Raw genomic sequence first — 22206 nt, forward strand, 5'->3', positions numbered from 1 at the left:
CTTCAGAATTTTTAAAAAGCAAATCAGAAATCGGGAGAGAACACAGAGAAAATGGAAGCAACCCCTGACTTTCCCCTCACTTGGCTTCCTGAGCTTTCTCTGAAGCACGGCCCCTCTCAACGTCAGGTCTCTGGGCACCAGCCCAGGCACACTATTCCTGATCTAATGCGGCAAATTGGAGCTTGCATCCCCACACATCTACCTTTGTCTGGACACAAGTTTAACAGAGTTTCTATTTTAAAGCAAAACTACCTTTAAAACAAAGGAGCTCCATTTGTAGAAGATTGAATAACTAAAAACTCACTGTACCTTGCAACTGAACTGTTCTCCATCTGGTCATCAACAGCAAGAGACGAGACCTGGGACGTTTGTTCATGTTTCTGTGCATGCCTCACTCATTACGAGAGTCATTTTGCCACTTGAATTCAACTAGTCCTGGTGACCTGTATATGCTCAGAAGCTCACTGCCCAGAACACAGACATGTTCCTTGACACACTGAATGAAGGAAAGAAGCAGCACAGCAGTGGGGATTGGAGCACTGAAGCACATACCATAGACTTATGCTGGTTCTTGAAAAAAGCATTAGGCCATGAGCAGTCAGAATGCCTGGGCCTTCAGGCCCACTCCCATCAGGCACCTGCCTTCCCCATGAGCATCCTCCTGGGATACTCCTCCTCAGACATTGGCTCTGCCCTTGGACAGGACTGCCTCTTCCTCCCCCTGTCATCTTACACTGCCTCCTCCCTTACCTGTTCCTTGTCTCTGGGCCTTCACAGGGCCGTGTGCATCCACCATTTTGCTGGGCATTTGGGCTTCAAGACGCTCTTAGGTGCATCCACAGCACTCTGCATACACCTATCAGTCTCCTTACACTACTCTAGAATGGCTGCTCCTAGATGGTCACCCTTATTCAACTAGAAGTTTTGTGAGGACAGAGATGCAGGATGTTCAGAGGTAGAAGGGCTCGACTGTGAGAGCTGGGCTCTAGTCGGCCCATCCTAGTCTGAACGAGCTGACTGGGTGGTAGCTGTAGGCAAGGGACGGCATGAATAGGGGAGGGGGTCCCTAGGGGAGCCCTGGAAGGGTGCATCTTCTGGAGGCCCCTTTGCTCTGCTTCCCAGCTGCCAGAAGCTGAGCAACTTTCCTCCACCTCACCCTTCCCCCATGATGTGCTTCCTGACCTGGGCCCAGAGCAGTGGATTTGGCCATCTATGGACTGAGACCTCTGAAACTGAGAGCCAAACAAGTTGTTCTTGTTGGGTATTCTGGTTGCAGCGACAACAAGCTACCATAACCTTATTCACCATTGAACTCCCAAGGGGGGGAAAAAACCAGTAACGACACTTAACAATGGCTTGTTGTCAGGACCCAATGGGTTAATGTGCTTGATGTCTCCCAGTGGCAGCCAGTGCGGGGTAAGTATAGCAGAAATGCTGCTTACTGCTACAGCGGCACACGTCACAGAGCACACTCGTCACATAACTATTACATGGATGAACTAATTTTGCCATTTGGTCCTCGTTCTCCATAAACCTAGTACTTCTTTACTCACTAGCATTTCTGATATTTGGAAATAGCTAGCTATCACATTCTACCAATTCTACACCAAAATCCCGAGCATTTTCACTGCTTCTCCTCTATTGAGACTCGCAGCCAATCACGTGCACAGCAGTCCTGACCTGCCATCCCAGGTATGTGTTACTTGTTGTTTCTAAAATACTGGAAGGCACGGCTGATCCAATTCCTCCTATCTCCCTCAGTGGCTAATCTGTTCCAGTTTATTACAACCAGACTTGGGTTTTCCTATCCATATGAAGAAATGGGAGGCAAAGGGCGGGGCTACCTGATTACAAGAACATTACAAGGATTAAGTGCCAACAAAGCAAGGAGTGGGCCACTCAGGATCGTAAGGACATCGATGCAGGCTATCTGGGCTCCGAGCTGCTGCACAGGGCTTTGGGGTATATAAACTGCCCTACTGTGAAAATCTTTTAAAAACTAATAAAAATCAAGAAGGGCACCCAATCTCCCTCAACCCCTCAGCCCCTCACTATTGTCAGCAAGACACACGTGAGGGGCTGGCCAGGGGCAGGACCAGGGCTAACCACAGTGCAGGGTTCTTGGTGTTGCCTCCTGCCTCCTACTGGCAACTGAGGGATAACCTTCTTCAAAATGGAATAATTTGGTTAAAAAAAATCTGATTTTATTGACATAAGGCAAGCTGAGGAAGCAGCAAGGGAAACACCTAAACAGACCACGCGAGATTTCATCCTGGGCCTCAATTCTGGACTCTGACAATGTGAAGAGACCCCTGCCCCCAGCAGTCCATGGTGCAGGGGAGGCCAGTCCCCTGTCACTTCTACACGACGCCCCCAGGAGCTCAAGGTGCAGGGGAGGCCTGTCCACTGTCACTACTACATGATGCCCCCAGCAGCTCACAGGCCTGTCCACTGTCACTACTACATGATGCCCCCAGCAGCTCACAGAGCAGGGGAGGCCTGTCCACTGTCACTACTACATGATGTCATCAGCGATTGGAAGAAGACAAGAGCCGGGTGCACTGCACACTAACAGAGGATGAAGAATGACCTCTGGACAGTGGACTCTGACCTAGATCCTAAGCAGAAACAGGCATTCTGTTGTGGGGAGAAGAAGGAAAGAGCAGCTTCAGCTGGGTGCAGACTCCCTGGATGCTCATGCAAGGGAAGCACAGGCAGAACACGAAGGCGACGCAGCAGGTGAAGGAAGAGCCTCCGGGGTGAGATGGCCTCGGGGACGGTGCCTGCAGCCCGCAGCACCCCCAGTTGCACCTGCAAGCACCCAGTATGCTGGAGACAGGCTGCATGGTACAGCTCCTCTTGGTGGCACACCTCGAGCTCACAGCTGCAGAATCAAGCAGAAAGGCCCCTCAGGGATACTTGCTCATTGACGTCTACAGAGGAACACAAGAGAGACCATGAAAATACCTGTCGCCATGACAGCTGCCAGACAGGAAGGTACAGGGCACAGTGCCCAGTATGAGGAGCCTTCATGGGGTAGCCTGAAGTGACTGGCAGCAGACGCCTCAAGAAAGTGAGTGGAAAATCATAACCGAGGGGGGAATGAACAAAGAACTCATCAGAGGAGGTAAGACGTCAACAAGAAGCTAACTAAGCACCACAGATGTCACCACACTTGAGAGCAAAGATCATCACACTCGGCTAATGACAATGAAAACCCTGAAGAAACCTAAGATGGCTTGACTACCTGAGACGCCTTGCCTCTCACATGACTGAAGGTCTGGAATACCTTCAGTGCGGTGTGGCATGCATGGTGCCAGCCGCAGCCAGGGGAGACGACTCCCATCACTCTGAGGATGCCATCTGTAGAAAACACATCCTGACATGGAAGGTCAGGTTTACACACGGCCTTTACATACAAGACATCCAGCTGCTCGCCAGGCATGAGGCATGGTCATGCCTGCTCCCTTCCAAGGACATCAAACTGCTCTGAGACAATCCAGCAGGCCCATGCAAGTCTTTTCTATCATTTAGAGAATAACTTCAAAGGATTTTATTTGTCATTTAAGAAGAAAATCACATCATAAGAAGAGATCAGAATAGAAACAAATGTACTCTTAAATGAACAGATGATGAAATACCTTTATGAAGAGCCCAGTCTCACCATGCCTACAATCCCAGCTACTTGGGAGGCTGAAGGAGAATGACAAGTTCAAAGGGCAACTTGGTAAGACTCTTTCTCAAATAAATTGAAAAAGTCTGGGGATGTAACTCAGTAGTAGAATGCCCTTGGATTCATTCCCAGGACCACAAAAAGCAAACCCAAAACAACAAAGAAAACACCCACCTGGGCTCTGGAGTGGAGGCCCTGCGTAGGTCTCCAGCACCCAGAAATGGGGGGAAAAAGCTTAAAGTACCCATATTCAGTAAATGGGTACGTTACTGCCACTTTATAGGACAATGGTGGCACTTGAAAACAGATTTTGAAAATCCTGACACTTCAAAGCATTGTATGCCATGACAGGTTTTATATTTTAATCATTGCCAATTAAACAAATAAAGAATTGAATATAATTAAAGTACTTTCAGATCATCAAATCAGGAAGGGTATCAGCAACTGAGCTCAAAAATGTTCATATACTATGATTTTACCCCAAGTTAAATAAAACACAGACATAATTATACACTGATATAAGGTAGGTTGAAAGATCATTGATAATTTAACTTTTTATTTTGTTTACTCTGAGGCTATTTTGAAAATTTCACTTGGCTCAAACTTATAGACTGTCCGATTTTTTTTTTTTTGTACTTCGGATTGAGCCCAGGGGCACTTACCACTGAACCAAATCCCCAGCGCCCCCTCCTTTTTTTTTTTTTTTTTTTTTTTTGTGGTGCCATGGATTGAACCCAGGACCTTGTGCATGCAAGGCAGGCACTCTAACAACTGAATATATCTCCAGCCCCCCAGCCTGTTTTATTTTATTTAGAGACAGGGTCTTGCTAAGTTGCTGAGGCTGGCTTTGAAATCACAATCCTCCTGCCTCAGCCTCCTGAGTCGCTGGGATTATAGGTGCGTGACACCACGCCCAGCAATACTGTCTGATTCTTAAAATGCATTAAGTATTTGAGATCCTCAAGAAAAAATATCAAATAAATATGTAATATTTTATTAGTAGAGTGAACTCAGCATTCTTAAGGTTAAAACCACTGACATACATACATGAACTAACATCAATGAAAACTTTCTTTCACTTCGAGAATGCCTTATATATTATAAAAGAAAACCTACTTGTTTTTTATTTAAAATTTCTATATCTTTTCTTTTTTCCTAAATCATGTGTTTTATGTCATAAGAAAACCTGTGACCCTGCAAGACTTCATCCTGAGACCTCAGTGCTGACAGGCAGTTTGTGTAACTACATGGCTCAGAACCTCTCAGGGCCAGGATTTGCATGTGCTCCTTGGCTCGCCTGTCAGGACTCCTTACTAGATGAAGGTATGCAAGCTTACAGAATGGCAAGAACAGAAGAAGACCTCATCTACAGTCCATAAATGTTCCCATGTTCATTGGACTACGTGACCAAGATGTTCCAAACATGCTTTCAAAACTGACTCCTTTCAACCAGAAGAAATCCTTTGGGTTCTGGGAAGACACAGAAACATATGAATGGTTTCAATTCAGCAAGTGTTTCTAGCGGGTTTCCTACATGCCCCACACGGCGTGATGGCTTCAAACACAAACCAGCACCTGGTCCAGTTGTGGAGATGGGTCTCAAGGATGTAAGCAAATGGCCACCACTGAATCTGAAAAGTGAGAGGACACAAGAGAGGCAGGGGCAGCAGAGAGGTCAGTGCTGTTCGGGGTGGAGGGAAGTGATGAGGATGTCACACAGAAATCAGCAAGAGGGCAGGGCTTGACAGGGGCTGACCACACAGAAAGAGCCCAGAATGCAAGAGCTGCAAATATACGATAGCATGATGCTCTCCAACAGCACAGGATGATGTACACACGAGGAAGGCAGCACTGTGAAGGAGAACAAAACCAGGTGGGCACGGTGGCATACATCTGTCACCCCAGCAGCTCAGGAGGCTGAGGTGGGAAGACTGAGGGTTCAAAGCCAGCCTCAGCAATGGTGAGGTGCTAAGCAACTCAGTGAGACCCTTTTGTCTCTAAATAAAATATAAAACAGGGCTGGGGAGGTGCCTCAGAGGTTGAGAGCCCCTGAGTTCAATCCCGGCACCAAAAAAATAAATAAATAAATAAAGAGAGAGAGAGAGAGAGAGAGAGAGAGAGAGAGAGAGAGAACAAAACCTAAATAGATGACGCAACTGGAGGCCTCCATCACAATGAGCTTTAACTGTCCTCCAGAGTGACAGGGTGCCATGTTAACCAGGACAGCAAGTCCCTGGGGTCAGAGCAGTCAGTCAGGACAACCAGCCTAAGAAAGGAGCTACTGCCTCCTACAATGGGACAGGCGAGGAGAGGCCAGGCAGGAAAGCGCTGGCTGTCCCTGGCCTGCTAATTCCCACAGACGGCACTGAGGCAGGGTCAAGAGTCCTACAGGCAGGGGAAGGATCTCACAGCTGAGCAGTACTGGACAGAAAGCTCACTGAGGGCCCAGAGGAGGAAAGGGGAGGGGCCAGGAATGGAAGGCGTGGAGTCAGAGACGAGGGCTGCCCAGCACTGGGGAGGTAGGCTGTGAGTCCCTGTGCCCCGGCAGAGACCAACAGCACACTGGCTGGCACCAAGGAAGGGGGCAGGCAGGCCACTTGCCCACAAGCCTGCCAGGTCATGCCTGTCACCTCCTGTGCTGGGACATAGGGCACACACAACACACAGGATTTGGGCCTGGAGCAGGCCTCCTGAGGCCTCCTACTCTGAGATCTACAAAAATTAGCCATCAACAAAGAGGAAGATGAACTGGATAGAGAGGGTTTCGGTGATGAAGGTCACCTGCAAGGAGGCTGCTGTCATGATGGAGGCGAGACAGTGGACACAGACTCCTGGAAAGTGACTGAACCCAGTCCAGACAAGAAAGGAACTGGAGCTGGAAGGACTGATAGACCGGAAGACAGGAGGGAGTAGAGGGGTGGAGGACCTGTGCTGGCTGCAGTGGGCCAGGCCTGAGGACAGGCACTGGGCCAGAAGCGGAACCAGGGCCAGGGTTCTGACGTGCTACAAACAAAGGTTTTTATGAGGAGAAGGTGTGTTTAGGTGGCAGAGCCCCAACAAGAGGAATGGCAGGACTGTGCCATGTTTCTTCTTTTCTTGAACTCCCCCAAGAGGAGCTGATGACAGCAATGGAGGGTTGAGACTGGCTGGGGGACTGCATAAGTGTCAAAGAAAGAAGGTAACTGCCCAGGGCAGCCACAGGCACAGAAGCTGTGCAGAGAGAGAATCAGGAGAGAGAGTGCCCAGAAGAGCCTGAGCAGTTGGGCAAGACTGAGGGTGATCGACAGCAAGGCACAGAGCAGGAGGGGTGGGGAAGCAGGGCGGAAGGAGACGCGGCTGGAACCCAACCCAAGGCCTGGCTGGTCCCTCAAGCCCAGCACCCGGCACTGCTTCTCCAACTGCCAGTTTTCTTATTTAAACAGACTTGGATCATGGTTAAACCTCTTTCTGAAGCTCACTGGGTGGGGTACAGTGGTAAAAATACTAAGCTGTTCTTTATGCTCAGAAGCAGCTTCTGAGCATGTCTGTGCTGGAGACGTCAGAAGCCATTCAATCTGCCATACTAACTCTGCAGCACTGTACTCACATCCTTGAACTGAAGCTCTGGGGAGAGCAACCTCAACCTCACCTAACCAGGAAGACGAGGACAGCCTTCAACTGTGACCTTTTCTACCACTTACTACAACTTAGCTGGGGGTGTTTTCACATTTTCACTTGGAAGCTGTATCAGCTGCTGTTTCCTCTGATCCCATCCACGCTGGGCAGCCAGTCTGTAACATGTACAACAGCCCTCCAAATAACATACAGTTCGCCTTTCTCCACCCTGGTGATGGCTTTCCTCTTGGGTCCAATATTATGAACTTAAAAAAAAAAAAAAAAAAAAAAAGGCATAGCTTCTCACTGGCCTACCATTACCAAAAAAAAAAAAAAAAAAAGACTGTAGGCAGTGTGCTGGCTAGAGCAAATGAAGAAGCCCAAAGCTCATCTTCACAGGTACCCGACGGACTCAGGTAAGGGCAGCTTATTGAGGATGATGTGGCTGAGACACCCCCACCTCCTTTTTACCAGGGCTAAGTCTTACTTAGCAATGAGGTTTACTTTTTCCTTCTTTGCTTCCGCATCCAATATGTGTCTCTCCCCAAATCATGCATAGTGAATCTTAGCCTAGGGCTTCAGATAAACTCTGTACTTCAGGCACTGAAATACTGCTTCTGTTCCCTATTGTGATCCAGAATGCTGTGCCATTTCAGATGAGATCTCACTGAATCTTCACAACCATCTAACTCAGGACATGATAATTCACCTTCTAAATAGAGTGATTCTCTTTGGACACAATATTTTAAACTCACAGGCATTAATAAACAATAAAAAAGATATCCCAAGTAAGGTTTTAGGTTATCCATACATTAATTCCAAGTTCCTCCACTAAATCTTTCATCAAATCCAATCAGAGGTAAGGGTCACCTCCTTTCAGAGTTCCTGTCCTTTCCTGAAAAACACACTAACATGTTTCAGAATGGACAAAAGAAAGCATGGCAGGGCAGGTGACAAGCAGATATACGGGAAGCTGGTACAGCCAGCTGAGGCGTCCTTGTTCCCCACTAGGAAGGAAACTTCATGAAAACCTTTGTTTTATAAAATGGATTCACGCTGCTCAAATGTAAGAAGAGATTTCCTGGAGCTGGGGATGTGGTTCAAGCGGTAACGTGTTTGCTTGGCATGCGCAGGGCGCTGGGTTGGATCCTCAGCACCACATAAAGATGTTGTGTCCACTGAAAAACAAATATTAAAAAAAAAAAAAGAAGAGATTTCCTTATGCCTAAGTTGCTTCTTTCCTAAACAGTTTCCAGTACTCACCAGAAAGCAGAATGGGGATGGACATTTTAAGATTCACAGGGAGGACAAGGTTGAGGACTCAGGTGTGCCATCCCCAACATCAGCGGACAGCACTCACCTCCTTTGCACTCTTGATTTTAGTCAGGAACGTGTGGAGCTCCATGGTTTCTGCGAACAGTGCGCGACACACTGCCTGATAATGATTTGGTGCCTCTGACTCAGCTGGGAGATGAGCAGCACACAGCTACAGAAGAGGAAATCAACAGAGAAGGTCTGTGGTCAGGGTTCTGGCACCGGGAAAGCAGCCACACCTATGTATGCTCCCGTGAGACAGAAAGGCAACCCTCCTCGCCCAGGGCCATTAGTTCCTACACAATTACATGGGGAGGACCAGAAACCAACCAATGCCCAACAATACACCAGACTGGCTGAATTAGCTTCTCCCTGAAGATGACCAGGCATGTATCAAAGTTTAGGTTGGGAGCAGAAAGGGAATTACCATTTACTGATAAAAATGAGAGTATCTTAACAGCTACTATATACTCAACTGTTATCATGCCAGGTCCTATATCTGACATGCCATTAGGCAGCCTATTATCATTTACTATTCTGTGAAACCTGACTCTTCCCCTGTTTGTGCAAAGGAAGATGACAGTGAGAGAAGCCAGGTTAACCTGTCCACAGTCAGAGAGCCCTCTTCTCAGGAAGAGGGATCCTATCATAACACTACCTGGTTCTGAGGCCCAGGCTCACTCTAGTACATGTTGACCTTTGTAAGTAGTAAAGAATGTCAGGAAAACATTTGGACTCAGGAGAAGGTGCTTGGGAGTGGAGCAAGAGGGCAGCAGGAGCCCACTGATGCTTCCTGTCCTGCCATCCTGGACTCCACAGAGCGCATGACCCTCACATCATCTGCGGCAAAATACATCATTTAATGTCATGCAGACAATATACCACTTTATTTGTTTTCAAATCTTTAAATGGTGCATTATAATTTCACATAATAGTGAACTTCATCATACATGCACCATTTATTTTATTAGATTGCAAAGATACCTCCCAGGAGTCCAATGCACCGGAATAACCATTTTTCTATAATAATTATATATCCATATACAATAGCTATATTTTAAAGTACTCCTTTTACATTAAAAAGCTATAAGAGCCAGGTGTGGCATACACCTGTAATCTCTGCAACTCAGGAGGCTGGGGCAGGTGGACCACAAGTTCAAGGTCAGACTCAACAACTTAGCAAGACCCCATCTCAAAAAATGAAAAGGGCTGGAGATGTAGCTCAGTGGTAAAATGTCCCTGGGTACCTTAAATAAATAAATGGCTGTAAATAAGTTTTCCCTTAATAAATTTGACATTAATACAATTACTAAATGAACATATCATTACATTTTAATAACTGCCATCAATTGAAGAGTACTAAGCTGGAAATGGAAATGCCAGGGCAGGAGGAACAGAGGGACTGGGTTATTGGTGGTTTTTTGTTTTTTTTTTTTTTTTTGTGGGGCTGGGTAGAATGCAGGGTCAGATGCATCCATTCTTAGGGAGAAGCACTCAGTGGGAGAACTTGGTACTAGGGCTTCCTTCAGAGCCGCAATCACTGGACCACTTGAACCCAATCAGAAAGGCCAGAAAGGATGCCTGCCTGAGTGTATACTCAGCTCGCTGCCGTGTGGCAGGTACAACAATAGGGAAAGCTGTCCTCATGTTTTTAATAGTGCCAGGCCTGAAAATCATGCAACAACTCCTGCCTCACACCGTGCTCAACAGTCGATCTGGGAACTGTAAATTCTAATAATCACTGTGAAGGAAGTCAACAGCGTGGTGGAGGGCATGAGCTAGCTGGGAGCAGCAGCTTGCTGACGCGCCCAGCACAGGACTCTGCTAGCTTGGGAAAAGATCAAGGTTCAAAACATGAAGTACAGTTTCTATAGAACACGGGTCGCTTTCAACAGGTAAAGTCAAATATATATGGTTAATATAATTTTAACCCTTGGACACCCAGAAAGACTTGTTTCATGTCCTAGAATGGTCAAATTTTTCATTGTTCCACACAAACCTAAAAAGAACATGTACTCTGGGTGCTGGGTCCCATGATGTCAGTTTGCTCTTCCCACTGTCCACATACCCTTTCTTTGATGGATGTTGAGAGACACAAAACCTCCCTCAAGGACCATGGATCTGTCAATTTCTCCATATAATTTTATCAATTTTAATTTTATTTAATTGAATATGTTGTCAATGCTACTATTTATAGGCTGCTATTAGGTGCACACAAATTTAGAATTGCTACTTCTCCTTAGTGAAACAAATTTCTATCACTAAGTATACTTTTTATCTGTAGTAATGCATTTTAAGTCCAGTTTATCTGAAAAGAATATCTACAATAGCTTTCTTTTGGTTAGGATGCTGTATCTTTTTTTGTTCTTTTACTTTCAAGTTTTCTTTGTCTTTGTATTTATGAATATGTCCTTTGTAAGAACATATGGCTGGATTTTGTATTTTTAGTGCAGTCTAAAAATATTTCTCTTTTAATTAGAGTGTTTTTGGCGAGTACAATCCATAGAAACAGTGTGAGCCACATACATGACTTTTTTGAGTTTTCTGCTGAACACATAAAGAGTACAAAAAAACACTGACCTTGAGAATATATTTTAGCTAACCTGATAAAATACATATTATACAATACTTCAAATTATAGTCAATATAAAAATTCTTAAGGAGATATTTTACGTTACTTCTAGGTGTTTTGGAATAAAATATGCATTTTACACTTTTTGCACATCATCTCAGGTAATCGAGCTGTGGCTGCTACCGTCCTGAGCAGAGCAGTCCCACCAATTCAGGTATCAGGACACTGTCCCTCCACGTGCCTCTACCTGTCCAACTGCTCTCTGTTCAAAGCTTTATCATTCTTCCCATCTCTTCTTTCACACTGTCATTATTTTATTAACTTGTCCCCTCCCCTATCAGCTCAAAATCTACAAATTATTTTACTTTCTTTTATTGGCTTCCCTAGAGATGGGCCATGTTCTTCATCACAATCTAATAAATTAGTGCTCTAACCTGCTACAGTCTGGACTTGTCCCCCAAAGGACCGCATGTTGAAGACAAGGTGCCAGCTCCACTCTCCAGGAAGTGGTGGGATCTCTAAGAAGAGGGTCTAGGGGAGTCCTGGTCACTGGGGTTATGCTGCCAAAGGGGGTGTTGGGATCTCTAAGAGGAGGGTCCAGTTGGAGGCCTGGTCACTAGGGACGTGCTGTCCTCTTGCTCAGTTCCTGGCCACAGGTGACCAGTTTGCTCTACCACAATCTCCCTGCCATGAAGTGCTACCTCAATGTAGACCCAAAAGCAATGGGTCAATTGGCCACAGACTAAGACCTTAGGAACTGAGCCAAAATAACTCTTCTCTTTATAAGCTGGTATTTATTCTCGGGTATTCATTACAGAAAGGGAAGGCTGGCTAACACAAACCTCTGGCCACACCATTCCAGGACCTAACAGTGCTACCTCCAATTACTTTCTCACTTGTGCTGAAGTTGGGTGTTTTAACTTAGTATAGTCTAAACCACACAAGTCATTATTATTGTTTTATGCAGTTAGTATTCCTTTTGATTTACTTTCATGTTTATCTTTTTCTTTGTTCTTCAATTCTCCCTGCATCCCTGAGCTCCACCTGGCATGGTCTTTGAGAAGCGCTCTCTCTGTCAGAAGAGGTATTTCACCTTTACTGCTGACAGTTATTCCACTGAGTAACGTTAGACTGTCAGGACTGTGAAGATGGCACTCCCTATCTTCCAGTTCCGTCCTTTCAGCTGAGACCTTTGGTGCAGTTTCACTGATGTTCCTTTGAAGTCATCTTTTTTCCTCTGGCTGATTTTAAATGTGGTGTTTTGCAGTTTTGCTCTAATGAAATCAGATCATGGTGTTGGAAAAACAGTGTGTCTTCAATACCGCTATCAGCCCTTCTCTTCTTTGCTCTCCTTTAAGACTTTAATTACATGCACCAGCTTTGTGTCTGACCCTCTATTCTGAACGTTTTGTTCATTTGGTGTCCCTGTGCTTTGCTCAAAGTGTCTCCTAGTGACCACACTTTCTACATCACTCATTTTCTTTTCAGCTCTGTCTAGTCTGCTACTGAACCAATCCGTTCAACTTTTATTTTAGTTACTGTGGTTTTTTGGCTCTCAAACTTCCATTTGGTTCTGTTGAAAATCTTTTCCAGTTTCCTGGCTCTTAAAATCCTGAACATCATTCTAAAGTCTTCACAATTCCATTATTTGAATTCCCTGTATAGAATCATTATTAATATACTGGACTCAAAGTTAATTTTCTGGAAAATTTCATCAGCACTCATAGGACTCTGCTAGATATTTTCAACAGAACTTGAAAGTATCAGCAAACCCCACCTATACTGATGTGATGAGGAAAAAGCCTTTTTATACATCAACATTTTGAAACCTTCTCACTTTTGTAGTTCTGGCAAATAAAAAAACATATACATCATAAACAATGTACCAACTAGGAGAAAAACTTTTATTTGATACCAAAGACCTTGTGGTTAACTTGGAAATTCTATTTATTAATAATTTATACTTTATTTCTACTTAGTAATAAAATACTACACAATAAGAGACCATGAAGTTTTCCTGAAAACTTGGCATAATTAATAATATAGTTTTTGCTTAAGTTAGAAGGTAGTCAGTATGTCTACCTCTTTTTCTGTAACGCATACCACAATATGTTCGAGATCTTTAACCATAAAACTGATATAATCAAAATTACATTCTCTCAGTTAATTAGCATTTATCACATCAGAGTACTTTATTAATACTACTGAATTCCTTACCCTGGTTTGATCATCACAGATTGTATGTGTGTACTCAAATTTCACACTCTGCCCCATAAATAAGTGTCAATTCCAAAATAAATTTTAAAATATTAGCTTCCAGTTTTTCCCATAGTTTGTTCTCAGATACAGAAATTCAAATGTTTTTAACTATATTTAGTCACAAACATTCATAGTGTAGAATCTTATTTGCAAAAAAGTACCATATTGGACCGGTGTTGTGTTGTGGTCAGTAGCAGAGCGCTTGCCTAGCTTTTGTGAGGCACCATATTTGATCCTCAGCACCACATAAAAAATAATAATAAATTTTTAAGAAGATATTGCATCCATCTACAACTAAAAAAAATTGTTTTTAAAGTACTATATCAGTATTTTCAACTACATAATATAAAAATGTTTTCCCACTGAGCTTAAGCATGTATTTAGCACAATAACAACAACAAAAAAAAACGACATGACAATCTTTTTGATTAACTCAGCACCATACAGTTAACCAAGATGGATCACTAAATCTCCATCTCCTCAGTGAGAAAAGCACCACACTTTCCACCAGACTTTATAACTCAGAGGACAAGTACCAGGAAGGGTGGAGAAGTTTCTCTCCATGGAGCCACTCCAGGGAGTGGTGCACACTGTCCAGTAAACTAACCTGTGTGGACAGAGATCTTAATTTACTGGCTCCACCAAACATTCAGACTTCCCTTGAATAAACTCTGTAAGCCTAGGCCAAATTAAAGCATAAATGAAATAACAGATGGGTCCTGTTTCAGCTGTTTGCAATAGATGAGCATTTTGAAAAGGAAGACTCTACATGGACAAATCTAGTTTAGTATTTATAAAATTAAATGCATAAAGCTCACTTCTAATCATACTTTACTATTCTTAAATTCTTCCCCTTTTAAAATAACAGGCAGGCCAGGCACAGTGGTGCACACGTATAATCCCAGTAGCTTGGAAGGCTGAGGCAGGAAGATCCCAAGTTCAAAACCAGCCTTGGCAACTTAGCAAAGCTCTAAGCAACTCAGCAAGGCCTTACACAATTCAACAAGACCCTGTCTCTAAATAAAATATAAAAAGGGCTAAGGATGTGGCTCAGTGGTTAAGCACTTCTGGTTTCAATCCCTGGTACAAAAAAAAAGTAGGCACATTTCTAAATTATAACTGTATATATCAACCAAAGAATCTACCACCTTTTTTCTAAACATGGCCTGTTATTTGTAATCTATTTAGGTATGGCAGATCTCATTCAAAAGTATGAATTAGCACTGAAAAAACTTATAAATTTTAACTAAGAATTTTACGTATTTTATTTACTGCACAAATGCTAAATAATAAGAGGAAGGGAATTTCTGAAACCAAGTGATTCCCCCGCAGTCACAATACGACTGACATACAACTTCAAACTGCCAGAGTTTCTTTTATTCTTTATCTAATATATACAAATTTTGTGTGTTTTCCCCCAAGTATTAAAACTAAAAGGGGTTGGGGGTGTGGCTCAGTGGTAGAGCGCTTGCCTAGCACATGTGAGGCACTGGATTCGATCCTCAGCACCACATAAAACAAAATAAATAAAATAAAGATATTGTGTCCATCTACAACTAAAAATTAAAACAAACAAATAAATTAAAAAAACTAAAGTTTCTCTACAACCGCAGAACTCATGTGATTTTAATGTGACAGCCTATACAGTATTCCACTTCGCTGCTAAACCAGGTGGCAACTCATTCCTCTCCGCCATTGGTTTGTAGCGTGAGGGCAGAGTCAGGATGCCATGCACATCCCTGGGTACATGTTCTATCTGCCCCCTCCCACAAAAGTGCCAGTGCAGCAGGCACACTCTCCCCTATGCTTTCAAATAAAAACCCTGGAGATTTCTCCACAAGGTATGAAGTGATAGTCCTTAATCCTTATGGCTTCCTAGTACTCCAGCGAGTGGTTGTACCATAGTTGAACTAGTCCCCAATTAATGGACAATCAAGTTTTTTCTAGACTTTAACCTTTTTTATTATAGTGAACTTTTCGAACTTTTTCAATAAACTGACAAATTATTTTTCATCAGGAATACATAAATTTACACTGCTGCTATTAATTACCAAGCAAAACAATTTGCCACACTTTCAAATTTCAACAAAATAAATTGTTTGCAAAATAAGTTGTTGCAAAAGGTATTGCTTTGTTTCCAACTGTCAGAAAAAGGGAATGCTGCAGGAGAAGAGAATCCTCTCAGCTGGATTCCTCCCCTCTGTGCTCTCAGAGTATCTCACATCCACTCTAGGGGCCACCCTTCCATTCTTGCTCGTAAGAACAACCCATCTAGAAACTCCTCATGGCCAGCCCTGCCTGACATGCCTGCCCTATGTCCGCCTTGCTGCTGTTCACTTAACTTGCCTCTCCCCCATACAGTAGGCTCTGAGAGGAACCACAACTCATTCCTTGTGGCAGGCGATCCAAATGCCCACTGCAATTCCCAAAGAAGGCACACCAGAGGCTCACAGGATGTTTAAAGATAAAGCCCAGCACGGATACCACTCTCCTATTAGCCCTCGGTCACTTCTCAAACACCCTCAGGCCCCACACCTCCGGGGTCTTTCAGGCCCATCTGTCACTCTTCCAGGGCTCGCTCTTCCCTTCCTACCTGTGCATCTTAACCCACCTCACCCCCTGCACTGTCCACTGGACCACGACAGTTTTCTCCTAACACAGAATGTGCATCCAGGGATATACTTTTATATATAAAAATAATGGAGCCAACTTTTCTTAATACTTTAGAGGGCCGATGCTCATGTTTCTCAAGAAACACTTAAAACTGGAAGTATTTTACATGCCATATTCTAAAAATTTTAAAAAGCACATGTTCCAGTCCTGACATAAATTTGTGCCTGCAATTTATTGTGACTGAAATTTCAATGGCAAAGAACTCTCAAAAAATTCAGGGAAAAAAACTTATGCATGTGTATTTGTGCTTCCAATTTCATAGACATCCCAAGAATCAGAGGCCTATAGCTTGTATGTATTCTGTTTCTATTACAGTTAAGAGCCACCGGGGCCAGGTGCAGTGGTACATGCCTGTAATCCCAGCTGCTCCGGAGGCTGAGGCAGGAGGATCACAGTTCAAAGTAGCCTCAGCAAAAACAACTCAGTGAGACCCTGTCTCTAAATAAAATACAAAATAGGGCTGGGGATGTGACTCAGTGGTTGAAAGCCCCTGAGTGTCTTACATATGCATATTATGGAGTGTCTTACATGTGCATATTATGGTACCAAAAAAAAAAAAAAAAAGCCATCCCGGTAGAGACCCTACATATTTGTTACACACTAAAGAGGTCCTGCTCACTAAGAATTGAAGAGTAATTGACTCCAAGATGCTGGTCGCACTGTTATGTGTCTCCCACCCCTACAGTAAGGGAGTTCTTCAGCTGACTCTTGCCTTCCCTCCTGACAAAGTCAAGGGTGAGGTTTTTAACCCACCGGCCAGACCATAAACTACCATAAACTCTTTCTCAGGTCCTAAGTAATGGGTTTTATGATATTTTAAAAGTTCAGTTTACTTGTCTAATGTCTCAGCAATTATTTTTCCTCCTGTTTAGCTAAAAGGGACACTCAGAACATATTATTATAGGTGTGGGAGATTTTTCAGTATATGTCAATACACATGCACAGCATGTGCTGACCAAATCCTCCTTTGACCCACCCGTCCATTCCCAACCGGCACTGGTCACTATCCCAAGCTCAGGTCAGCTTGGTTCACCTTCCATATGAGGGAGCTTGGGGTACTTGTCTATGTCTGGCTTATTTCACTTAACATGATTTCCTCGTTTGTATTTTTAAAAAATAAACCTTAACATCTAGAAAACAGAAAATGAATACAATGTGTGAAATTTTAATTTGTATTTATGTGAGGACATTTTATTTGTTGAGGACACTGATCTAAAATGGAAAGTACTACAGCCCTTTTTATTTCTTATTTTGAGACAAAGCCTTGCAAGTTGCCAGGCTGCCCTTGAACTAGTGTTCCTCAGGCCTCAGCCTCCTGGGTGGTTGGGATTACAGGTTTTTATCATTATATTTTTAAAACAGAAAAAGAAGCACTCTAGAGAAACCAGCACTATGCTGCCATGAGCTGGTGCTTTACCTTCATGACGTCTCGGTAGGAGCGCACGGCAGAGACGGCCCTCTTCTCATCTTCCTCCTCCTCCAGGCCCTCGTCTGCAGCCTCGTAGCCCTCGTCCTTGCTGCCATCGGCCTCCACTGTGTTGGCCATCCGGTCGATGAGCTGCTCCAGGGGAGGGCTTAGCTCCCGTTCCTCATTCTCCTTCAATCCATAGTCCAGTGCTTTATAGATAATAATTCCCAAGGACTCGATAACCTGGGAACATTAGAGAAGGGGTTAGGGAGGTGATGGAACCGCTCTACAGGACCAAGTGGAAGATGTGACACATTCAGAATGATACTTAAGCTAGGTCTGATACTGTTCCATTTCAGATATGTGACAAAGTAAATTTAAGGAGTGTCTACCTATGCATACTATAAAAACAACTCAATGGCAATCTTTGCTTCCCTCAAACCAATACATGATACCCACAAAATATTTTTATATTTTCTTGGATTTACAAAATGTTAAGATCAACATTCTCCTTTCATTTAAAATTCAAACCAGGTTGATTTTTTACATTTCCCCAAAATATTTCTGAGAACAGATAGAATTATTAAGGGAACATATCCATTCAGAATTCTTATTCCAATGTTTGAAGATTTCATAGACATCCCAAGCTAAGAGGCATAAATTCAGTTCTGAGTAGCAAATAACTTACACCTTTTGAGTTACATTCAATCCCTGGAAATGTGTAACTCTCATGCAATACAAACACTCTTCATACCCTCAAGTTGCAGAGTACCCAGACGACCCTCCCTGCCTCCACCTCCAACACCAGGACCAGGTAACACAAACCTGATTCACAAATACCAAACACACTGCTGCTGCGCAGCCTTCTCACGACCACACCAGACACAGCCAGCACAGGGAACTCTATTCTTCAACACTTCCTTCCTTTTCTGCTCATAAAAATATCACAGGACTGGGTGTGATGGCACCCAATTATAACCCCAGCAACTCAAGAAGCTGAGGCAAGAGGATCCCAAGTTCAAAGCCAGCCTCAGCAACTTAGCAAGGCCCTAAGCAACTTAGCAAAACTCTGTCTCAAAATAATATAAAAAGGGATAGGGATGTGTCTCAGTGGTTAAGTGCCCCTGGATTTAATTCCCAGTACTATCAATCAATCCATCCAGCCACCAATTAATCAGTCAATATTTCTTGTTGAAAATACATATTCTGATTAGTTTGTATGGTCACTGTTTTCAAAAATGGGTTATAAACAATGCTCTGGCGGCCTCTCCTGGCAGCTTCCCTGGCCAAACCTCCCCGAGAGCTGGAGCCCTCCGCACCCACAGGGCTTGCCATTTGCACCTGGGTTGCAACTTGTATGTCATACTGTTATCTTAAAACCTGCACATGAATAAGTAATGACCAGCACAGCATTGATGTTTGTCTCCTGGCTGTCCCTGCACCAAAGTTCAAGTTCCACCAGGCCTGGGAGCTTGCGTGCTCTGTTCACTATATACATATACAGCACCTGGCTCACCACAATGCCAAATAAATATCTCATAAGTAATAAATGCATTGATTTATAAAAACACATCTACTTCTTAGTTTCTTTCTACAGACATAAAGTGAAAGAGTAAACAAAATTTTTTTTCAGAAAAGTTATAGAATTTTTATCTTAACAATCTAAGTTACTAAGAAAAGTCATTTGAGGGCTGGGGATGTGGCTCAAGTGGTAGCACGCTCGCCTGGCATGCGTGTGGCCCGGGTTCGATCCTCAGCACCACATACAAAGATGTTGTGTCTGCCGATAACTAAAAAAATATATATATATTAAAATTCTCTCTCTCTCTCTTTAAAAAAAGAAAAGTCATTTTGGCTACATTTGAATACAAATGATTTGGTTCTTTTTCAAATGTAAAAATAGAATAAATATGCTAGTGTTCCCAAGGCTAAGTTCTCCACAATCATCAACTTCCACCACCTCTTATCTGAAACCTTTAAAAGCAGCGAGTTAGAACCTTCAGATGGTTAGAAAGGTTAATCCCACAATTCCCATATCTCAGTGGGATCTGGGGTAGTACTTTATAATCAAGACCTTAATATTCCTGCAATGAAATGTTTGATCATTTACATTGAATAGAAAAAGAAAGACTATGTATATAGTTTCATACTGGTTACATTTTGTCACCAAACAAGTTGGATACCAAACTTTGGAAAGAACATTGGTTTCTCAGAGCTGCTTAAACCACAACTTGGCACTAAGGGCCACCCGATGGTCCACCACCAGCAGCAGCAGTGAGACTGCTAAGGCTCTGGGAAGAAGCACGAGTTCATCAGGCTGAGTATAGCAGCGTCCAGGTTAAGTTTTCGTTTACTTTTTTTACCTGGAAAACTGGAATTCAGTTCTGTTTATTCTGTTTGGCAGTGGAAGAACAAGAGGAAGAGAAGGACCTTCCATCATTAAAATGTCAAGCACCATGGACCTATTTAGCATTCTGATGAAGCACGATCTTGTCTCATAATCATGTTCTTAAACACATAAGAGATTATGAAGAAAACTAAACTACTCTACAGCTATTAAAACCGAGTGCGGCAGTGCACCCAGTGGCAGACCCACTGATTTACAGCAGTGATGGTGCATTGGCGATATCTGCAACAGCAACTGCTTAACTGAGAAAATCAGGGTCTCTGTTAGTGACAAAGCTCCAATATGCTGATACTAGTATGTCTGTCATCTAGACTCAACTGAATAAAATGCCTCATTTAATTCAGAGGGTAACAAAGTAACCACTGCTTTCCCCACCCAAGTTCACACACAACCCAGAAAGCAGAGTGAGAATCCCATTCTACATTCTATAGCAAAAAAAAATCTTTCTGAGACCTAGACATACAGTGTTCATCTGTAAACTTATGTAAAAATCAAATGAACAATGTACAAAAAGAACGCCATGCCACAATCACGTGGGGTTTATCCAAGGTATGTAGGAAATGTAACGAGCTTTGTTCTTCATTAACATGATTTACCTACATAGACAATCCAAAAGAATCTGCAAAAAAATTCTTAGAATAAGCAATTATAGTAAAGGTACAGTTTACAAGGTCAGTATACAAAAGTAAACAGCCTTACTAAATATATCAGCAATGAACAAGTGGAATTTGAAATAAAAAACATAATACTATTTACATTAACACTCCCCCCGCCCAAGAATGAAATGCTTAGGTATAAATCTAACAAAATACATACAACATCTACATGAGGAAAACTACAAAACTTTGGTGAGTGAAACTAAAGAAGTAAAATGGAGAAAGAGTCCATGTTCATGGACAGGAAGACTCAATACTGTCAAGATGTCAGTTCTTCCCAACTTGATCTACATATTCAATACAATTCCACTCACAATCTCAGCCAATTATCTTTCAGATATCAAAAAGCATCTTCCCCGACCCCGTGCCGAGTTCAAACCCAGGGCCTTACACATGTCAGGCAAGTCCTCTACCACCTCTACCACTAAGCCACCAGCAGCAAACAGTCCAAAGTCACACGCAGAGGCATGGACCTGCACAATTCCTATTCTACCCGGCAGACTACAGTGCCACCTGGGGCCTCCTGGAATCAGCGCAGCCCAGAGCCCAGGTCCAGCGATCCCTAAGATACCTAAAAGTCATGATCACTTCCCTCTCCCCAAGGTGCAGCTGTCCTGGTGCTATGACTTGAACAGTCTGACTGTGTCCTGAAGGTCTCATCTGTTGAATGCGTGGTCCCCAGTGTGGTAATGTGAGAAGTGCTGGAACCCCTAGGTCTCTGCGGGCACTGCCCTTGGAAGGTCACACAGTAAATCCATCCATATGTAGAAGAGCAAGCCAAACCCTACCCTCTCCGTGGCCTCTGGTCTCACCACATGACCTCCCCTTCTCACACACTCTAGCCACTGTGGTGCCCTCTGCCACGGGGCTCTTATCAGAGCGGAGTGGAGTCTAGAACCATGCTCATGGACAACCAGAACTATGAGCTAAACCAACTTATTTTCTTGACAAATTACCCAGACTCAGATATTCTACAATGGAAAATAAACTAGTATACCCAGTAAAAGGGCAAAGGTCCTTTGGGGAAGGATTAACAATATCAATTTTCGGCAGTGTACTAGGATTCTTCCTCAAGGGAAGCCAGCCTCCATACTTTCAATGGGTTCTGGGTAAGCTAACAGCTCAAGTGTGGGACTGACTGTGAGACTATGACTACTTTTACGGTTCAGGCCAGGCTTGTTTACTTAATCTAGGACTTTTTTGCTTATTTTACTTATAGGAACACCATAGTCAACCAGACCAAGACAAAGGTCTGTGTGAGCCAGATGATTTTGAAGCTGCTCTACTCTGCTGCTCATTACCGTAGCCATGCCCACCATGCCCTTGGTTATCCAGTGCCACCATGCAGCCCTGCCACCCTCCCTTCGGCTACTCCCCTGCTTTTAGGTTTCCCAGTTCAGGAGCCACGGCTTCCACCGCAAGGTCTGGCACACACATCAAAGCGCTCTGAGCTCCTCAGGGATGCTGCGGAGGGCTTCTCCTCACACTCACAGTGGAAGGTGTGTCTTCAGACCCCCCAGGTGGACACATGGCTCTTAAATGACAAATCAATTCTAACATTTTTTTTTCACTCTTGCCACAGCTTATCTTTGCTACTTGATTTTCTTTTACTATACATCACAAGTTGTGATGAAAATTGTGATGTCCTCG

General features: G+C 43.6%; 1 protein-coding gene across 7 annotated transcripts in view; it reads right to left on the reverse strand.

Annotated features, from left to right (window-relative positions):
- The window catches only part of Spire1 (spire type actin nucleation factor 1), a 140555-nt gene that overhangs the window by 57607 nt on the left and 60742 nt on the right, over nt 1-22206 (reverse strand). For all 7 annotated transcript variants that reach the window (XM_078030472.1, XM_078030468.1, XM_078030470.1 and 4 more), the window contains 2 exons: nt 17503-17736; nt 8628-8753 (listed from right to left, as the gene is read on the reverse strand). In XM_078030472.1, coding sequence (XP_077886598.1) covers nt 8628-8753; nt 17503-17736 — 360 coding nt within the window. The remainder of the gene's footprint in view (nt 1-8627; nt 8754-17502; nt 17737-22206) is intronic.

Source organism: Ictidomys tridecemlineatus, chromosome 13, assembly GCF_052094955.1.
Source record: "Ictidomys tridecemlineatus isolate mIctTri1 chromosome 13, mIctTri1.hap1, whole genome shotgun sequence".
In the NCBI taxonomy this organism is placed as follows: domain Eukaryota; kingdom Metazoa; phylum Chordata; class Mammalia; order Rodentia; family Sciuridae; genus Ictidomys; species Ictidomys tridecemlineatus.